The 8,136-nt window shown below is 38.5% G+C and overlaps 1 protein-coding gene across 1 annotated transcript in view; it reads left to right on the forward strand.

Moving 5' to 3' along the window:
* LOC108975717 (G-box-binding factor-like) overlaps positions 1-8,136 on the forward strand; it is a gene marked incomplete at its 3' end in the record, with an annotated part of 59,761 nt that overhangs the window by 791 nt on the left and 50,834 nt on the right. The window contains exon 2 of the mRNA XM_018944411.1: positions 152-328. Within this exon, the coding sequence (XP_018799956.1) occupies positions 152-328 (177 nt within the window). The remainder of the gene's footprint in view (positions 1-151; positions 329-8,136) is intronic.

An 8,136-nucleotide genomic window follows, 5' to 3' on the forward strand; every position in this document is an offset into this window, starting at 1 on the left:
CGAATGCTGTTCTTATATTCCGAATATAACATATTGATATTGTAATATATTTTATTTGGTAAAAATTGGTTTAAATTTTGCTGCTCAGATTAATATCGTTGATATATTTTATTACTTTTTTAACGTTTCCGATGTTAATTTTATTTAGTAGAGTTGACGGTACAGTGGTACCAAAATTCTTTGCTAGAAGTGCCGATAGGTTTGGGCAATAGTCGAGGATGTGTTGGACAGTTAGGCGGTTTGGCCAGTCCGGGCGTACAGGTGGTCATCTTGAAGAATGTGGCTATGCGTGATCACTGTGTGGCCGAGCCTCAGTCGAGTGAAATAGGTTATTTCTTTCCTTGACAAATCCGCTGGGTAAAGCGCTTTAGCACATTCACGATTAATGGTGGAGTAAAGATGCTGATAATGGGACAGTCTGAAATTTGTTTTTTACGGAGGTGTCTATTTATCATCTTCTGTAAATCCTTGTTCGGTGATGCATTAAAAGTTAGACATGGTGTTGAGACTGCGTTTTTGGCCGCTTCGTCAGCAAACTCGTTGCCTGGGATGCCCTTATGCCCAGGAAATCAAAAGATTTGGAGTTTCTTTTTATATTTTATAAATCTGTCCCTAATTCGGTTAATAATAGTTATCGTGGTAAATATTTTTAATTGCCCTTTGTTTTTAGTTGCAAATTCTGTGGCTTGTAGCAACGCGACTGCTTCTGCTGTATAAATAAAACAGTGCAATGGGAGCCAACCGGCTGTTATGAGTGTTTCATTTTGGTGCACTACACCGAACGTTGTACTGTGGTCAGGTTTTGATCCATCTGTAAATATGGGGATCCACTTGATCATCTGCCTACTGTTAAAGTGCTCAATGAATAGTTGTTTAAAGCATTTGTTACTGGTGTGTGCTTTAGGGTAGGTGTATAAAAGGTCGGATACAGAAGATTGTGTTAGCGACCAAGGCGCTTGCTTACAAATTTGATTGCCCATTGGGGGTATTTGAATCTCTAATTCTTTGCAATGGGATATGCACCGACGAATAGTAGATTCGATGGAGTAGTTGCGTTTGTGGGATGCAGCGAGACGGAATATGTTGAATAGCGTTTTACTTGTGGTATTAATAAACTTTGGGATCAGTCTCCACATAGCGAGGTCGCGCCTTTCAACAATGGAGGGGAGACCTGCTTCTGCTAACATACATTTAACTGTTGAAATGGGGAAAGCGTTCAAACTACGTCGAGCCGCTGTATGGTATGGCGCTTGCAAAAGTTTTATATGTGTGTTAGCGCACCACCCGTAAATAGGGAGTCCATAATCTATTTTTGATAGCATTATTGATCTTGTTATATTAATTAAAGTGTTAGTATGTATACAAAGGTTTTTTGATGATAAGTATTTAATAATACTAAGCCTGGTAGTTAGATTTTTTCTTAACTGCTGACAGTGCTCTTTGAAAGAATATTTAGAATCAAATACAATGCCTAATATTTTTGAGTTTTTTACATTTTGAATGTTAGTGAGCTCAACATTGATATCAATTGCGGGGCAACCTTGTTTTCGACAGATGTGCAAAATTTTGCACTTTTCATAAGCAAGGGTGACTCCAGATCTTAATCCCCATTGTTTGAGTTCGAGTAGTAGCTTTAAAATGTATTTTTAGTGCTTAGTAAGTCCTTATTTTTTGTATAAAAAAAGCGTCGTCTGCATAAATATTTAAATTGATATTTTTGTAGTTTATTGTTATTCTATTTATTTGCTCAAAGGCTATCATAAATAGGACAACCGCTAAAGGGAAACCTTGGGGTATGCCCTTATTGAGTGGCAAAGGTTATGAAAGCTGTCCGTTGATATTAACTTGGAATGCCCGTCCAGTCATAAACGATTTTATGACTTCAAATATCTTTTTCCTAATTTTCCACTCTTTGAGTTGATTTAAAATGACCTGAATGCCAATGCGATCATATGCTTTTTCGAAGTCAGTGGCTAACACTGTGATGCGATTTTTGGTTGAGAGCGCATCGGCGATAAAGTGTTGTAGGTGGAGGAGTGTGTCGATGGTTCCATGTTTCTTTTTATATGCTGACTGGTTGTGACTTATTAAATTATTTTTCAAGAAAAACCACATTCACCTTTTCGTGAGCATTTTTTCAAATATTTTGCTGAGACAGGAGGTTAGTGAAATTGGGCAATACCCACTTGTACTGTCGTGGGGTTTATTTGGCTTAGGGATTGGTAGTATGGTATCCGATAGCCACGTGTGAGGATAAAGCCTCCCGTTGAGGATGTTGTTGTACAATGACAGAAGGATACGTTTTGCCGGAAGTGGCAGATTGCGAAGCATAGCGTAGGTTATAAGGTCTTTTCCTGGAGACTTCCCTTTAGCGTGTTGCAGAGCGACATCTAATTCCATTTGGGAGAATTCTGTTTCTAGGTAGAGAGCGCCTTCTGTGACTGTGCTGGGGTAACATACTTCGGCCAATATAGTCTGCTTTAACGTATTATATTCTTCGGAAAAGTTAGTGTCTTGGGTGTAATTACACCAGGTATAAGCAAAGGCATTTGCAATTTCGGTGGGGGAAGAAAGAAAGGCGTTATTATGACTTATCGCGTTAATGGGAGCTCTTGGAATGCCAGTGAGCGTCTTGATTCTTGCCCAGATCTTTTGTGGCGAAGAGTTTGGATTAATAGTTTCGGTGAATTCAGATATAGATTTCCGTTTTGCTTCTTTGATGCGTTTTTTGAACTGGGCGTTTGCCTTTTTGTAAGCGATAAGGTTGACAATGTTACAAAAGATTTTATAAACCTGCCAAAGTTTTTGTTTATTTGTACGTAATTGACTAAGCTCGTTATTCCACCATGGTGAGCGTGATTTATGCCCCTTTGAGTTGCTTTGAGGAATCGTTTTGTTGGCTGCTGTTCTAATTATCTTGGTTGTTGTTGCTGTTGTTGTAGCGGCAGAGTTCTGCCGAATTGACAGACTTGACCGAATAAATATTCGGGTCCGTTCCGGTTACGTAGACCCGACTGTCGTGGGAACGGCTAATCTTGGTCTTGCTATCTTGGTAATTGTGGCTGCTTCTTGGTGAATGTTTACAGGGTGCCACTCTTGTATTGCCTCTAGACAGTGTGTCTTTGCATTTTGCAAAGTCTGTCAAGAATTTTGGAGATCTCTTCGGGTTCTGTACGTTCAAATTATTTTGTAATTCTGACAGAATTAGGTAATTGTCGCTTCCATAAAGGAAGTTAAGAATTTTCCACGAACATTTAGGACTTAGTTGAGATGAAACCATAGTGATATCGACATGGGTGAACGTTCTGTGTTTAGCACAATCAGATGTGAACCGTTGTTTAGCACAATCAGATTCTCCGCGAATATAACATTTTCTAGTTGTGTACCTCTAGCGTTGGTAGTGGCTGAACCCCAAAGGGGACTCCACGCATTGAAATCACCTAGTAGTAGCGTTTGAGCCTGGGTCTGATGGAGTAGATCTCTTATGTCTTTGTCGGAAAAGGTTTGACTTGGTGGGATGTATGCATTTATTATTGAGAAGGGTGTAAGGAAATGCAGTTCTTTAGCTATTGATAGGATATTTGTATGTATAGCTATACATTTGTGCGGAATATTCCGTTTTATTAGTATTGCGACCCCCTGCTTCGCATATTCATGGAATTTGTTGTAGACGTAGACGTGTCGGTATCCATGCGGTGATCTGTATCTTTTTCAGGTTCGGTTTTCGACGTTTTCTCGCCACCGTAGTTGTTGTGTTGATTTAATGTAACAATAGTATGATCTTTTGTTGAATTTGTATGTTGTTGTCAGATTAGTTTTATTTGTTGGCTGAGCGTTGAGTTCTGTTAAAAAATTGTGTGTACTGTCTTTGCTAGTAGTTGCTTTGACGGTTTCTTGCGTAATATTAGGAGCTTCTGAAGTAGAGTTGTTGGAATCAGGCGGATTATGTGTATTTACTTGTGCTGTAGAATTGTCTTGTACTTTTGTTGTTTGGGCGGTTGTTGGCGGTTTCTTCTCAGTTTTTATTTTAAGAATAGCTTTGACCTGCTGATATTTAGGGCATGTGTTGGCCGAGGCTGCATGCTCTCCAAAACAATTTGCACATGATGTTCTGATGCAGTTTTCTGGTTGGTGGGGAGGTAGGTTGCAAGAGACGCAGGCGGGTACGTTTTTGCACATTTTCATTGTATGCCCAAGTTTCTGACATGATTTGCATCGCATCGGGTCTGGGAAATATGGCTACAAAGTGCATATTTGACAGCCTATGTCAATTTTTTCCGTTAAAAAGTAGGTGTAAAATGATAGTAGTACTGCTCCAGTTGGCTTTACGACTCCTTCAGTTATGCGCCTGAATTTGTGGACGTTAGTGACGTTGTATTGCTTGAGTTCTTCAATAATCTCGCCCTCTGGAACTTGATTTAGGAATGGCGCGTATACTGTCCCTTTAACACAATTGAAATTGTGGTGGAGTTCACATGAAACTTGGCAAAGGTCCGGCAGAGAATGGGTGTTAATAAACTTTTTTGTTATTTCTTTATATTTCACCAGCAGCAATAAGCCTCCATCACGTAGAGGAGTAATTTTGTTTATTTCTATGATTAAAGCCAGAAGGGATTTGTGCACCGCAAAAATGGAGTAGCTACTTAGTAGTTTATTTTCGTCTTTAGATTTTATCACAAGAAATTTGGGGCTATCTTTTTTTGTTACGGGCAATTCTGGGAATTCTTCAATACCGTTTGCTGGTTTTTTTCTTTTTGCACGAGGGCTTGGTGACAATAGTGCAAATCTATTGTCGCCGAGATATTGGGGCCCGGGGCCATCTCACATCAAAAATTTAGTCAAGCACGTGTGTTTACAAAGCACTAGATGTATAGAAGTATGGTAGAGAAAAACAACTTATGGACTGTTTAACAAGCGTGACCGATCGCGTTGACTGCTAGTCGGTGACGCCTCTAATATATATTTAACAATGACATACAGAAAATAGGATCAATATAACATACATCTTCTATACAACCGATTTTCTCGTAAATATGAAATAGTGTTCAAATTTCAAAAGGGTCAGTACAGTAGTTCTCCAAATCTAGAGGGCACCGATTTTGAAAACGTGCGTTGTGGGAAAAATTCGTTTAAAATTTTAAATCTCATATAAAACGTTCATAAAACTGATAAAAAAATACACGTAACTGCACAATATTCTTACGATAATACGTATTAATTTAAACAACAAAAATTGATAAGCACTACTCACCGCTTTAAAAGAAACTTTTTTGAATCTACTAAAATTTTTGCGTCTATTCCACTAACGACCCATTACAGCTTCTTATATTCTTGAAACATGTTGCTACTAATTGTTTTTATATTTACATTATATCCTTTTATCTATCACCCCATTGGACGTTTTATCAAGCAGAAAACATATTTTTTATATTTTTGTTAATAAAAGGCTCTTCGTACGATATTCGCCGTGGCCAGTGCGCAAATCATCATAAATCTTTCGCAGAACCTTTCTCTCGAAAACTCGTAACGTCGACTCATCAGATCGCAAGACGAAACTAATGATTCCTTTTTTTTCGTCGAGGGAGGACTTTACTTCTTAATTGCCTACTTAGTCCAAAGTATCACATGTTGGCAAAAGATTTTGATGTTCACGTTGTACTTGCTGTTAATGTTGGTTCCAAGGTAGACGAAATTATCTACAACTTCGAAGTTATGACTATCAACAGTGACGTGGGAGCCTAGTCGCGAGTGCAACGACTGTTTATTTGATGACCGGAGATATTCCGTCTTGCCCTCGGTCACTACCAGATAATTATATCAATATCATCGGCGTATGCCTGCAACTGTACACTATTATAGCAGATGTTACCGTCTCTATTAAGTCTTGAAGCTCGAATTATTTTCTCCAAGTTTAGACTGAAAAAGTCGCACAATAGGGAGTCGCCTTGTCAGAAACCTCGGTCGATATCGAACGACCCGGAGATGTCCTTCTTGATCCTGACGCATCTTTTGCTCAGTTTATACAGCCGTATTAGTTTTGCGGGGATACAGAGTTCAGACATCGCGGCATAAAGACAGCTCCTTTTCTTAGATTTGGCGGATCGTGTTGTTGATTTCCCAAGTCTAAAGCTACACTGATAAGGTCCAATCAGTTTGTTGATGGTGGGCTTAAATCTTTTACACAATTCGCTCGATAGAACCTTATACGCGATGTTGAGGAGGCTTATCACACGGTAGTTGGCGCAGATTGTGGGTTCTTTCTTCTCTTTCTTTTTTTGGATTGAGTATAGGACACTTAAATTGAAATCGTTGGCATCGGTTTGTTGTTCTTCAGGCGGGTAATTTCTATTCGAACTTCTTCATGGTGGGTCAATACGTCTGATTAATCGTCATGGAACGGGGCATCGGTTTCGCCTTCTTCTGACGGTATATTTTCACTACCATTCAGAAGCCTGGTGAAGTGTTCCCGTAATTACTGTAGTATGATCCGGGCATCAGCCGCTACATCAGATTGGAGATTCTACAGGAACCCCGCATCTTTCCGTAGAATTTTCGACCATTACCTCTGTCGGCCAGCATGTCAAGCTCTTCATACTCACGCATTTCGGCCGCTGCAAATGCGTCTCGCTTTCCTCTTCAACTCTCGGTATCCATCTCATCCCGCACGTGTGTTGACCGATTATAACGTTGCGTGGTAGGCAGTTTGTTTTTTCTTTTTTTTTTCTTTCCGCTGCGTCACAACACTCCTCCTCAATGAGGAGTAAACCAATGGTTTCGGTTGCAGCTGTACGTAAGGAATTTGAAATGCCGTCCCACAGTTCCCTTATACCGAGTTGTTGACGATTGCTCTCAGAGAGCAGGAGTGCAAGCCGAGTAGAATATCGTTCGGCTGTCTGTTTTGATTTCAGTTTCTCGACGTCGAACCTTCCTTGTGTTTGTTGACGTGTGTTTTTGCTGCACAGAGGCGGATGCGAATCTTGGCTGTTCCGAGTCGATGTTAGGAGCTCGGAATGTACGCATATCTAAAATATTTGAGTCGTGTCTTTCGTCTATCACAACATGATCGAACTGGTTGGTGACTTTTCGATCCGGAGATAGCCAGATAGCTTGGTAGCTTGAAAATTTTCTACGCTGAAATCTAGTAATATAGATAATTACAGATTTACACCATTAACAAAGAAATTCTGAAATTGAGAAAAAAAATTAAAATTCTTCTATTGCGACGCCATTTCCGGTGACCCCCCTGGTTCTTTATAGGATCATCTAAAGTGAAAAATACTTGTTTTAGTTAAATTCTTAATTTATAATTTGCCAAAAGAAAAAAACTGAAAATTGGACTTTTGGCAGACATTAAGAAAATGAAAATTTCAGTGTAAATTACACCAAATTTTTTTTCAAATAGTTATAAACGAAAAATGTCCTGCGTCCAAGTCTTTAAGAATTGTATTTCAAACACCTATGTAAAATTTCATGAACATCGGTTGAGTAGTTGCCGAGAAATCTTGACAACCGCGTTTAAAGACGACGCATTTAGCATAGCAAGTCTCGAGCGCATAAGTTCTCAAGGCTGTAACTCCGAAACTATTACTTGAAAATTTAGGACAATATTCAAAAAGTGTTGTACAATTTAAGAAGACAAAAAAAATTGATTGCCTTAGAGGGTCTACAAGCAACAACAGAGTCACCGATTTGAAATCAATGTCGAATTGTACGCTTATACACTCGTCGCAAAGCTTATCACTCAAAATATTCAAATAGCGGTACTTTTTGAGTTATAGAAATTTTTATTTAGATATAACATGCCACTTAATGTTATTTATTAAAAATATTAAAAACTAACAACAAGAGCTACAGCCAAATAAATGTAGCAATCAGCTACAGACAAAATCATTTGAAAGTTAGTGAGCTTTTCAAAATGAGCTCGAAATATAAGAGACAGACATCCGATAGAAAAATAATACATTTTTTTAATTTCATTTCATTTACACTATAATTGAAATTAATGTTTTTTTTTTTTAATTGAAACACGAAGCTTAGTAACCGTATTACTTTAAAAACAATAAAATCGGCCGCTTTTGTATAAGCACAGAAAACCTAGTTTGTGTTTTATTCATTAAATGTAATAAATTAAAAACT

Source organism: Bactrocera latifrons, unplaced genomic scaffold, assembly GCF_001853355.1.
Source record: "Bactrocera latifrons isolate USDA-ARS-PBARC rearing strain unplaced genomic scaffold, ASM185335v1 scaffold_689, whole genome shotgun sequence".
Lineage (NCBI taxonomy): Eukaryota > Metazoa > Arthropoda > Insecta > Diptera > Tephritidae > Bactrocera > Bactrocera latifrons.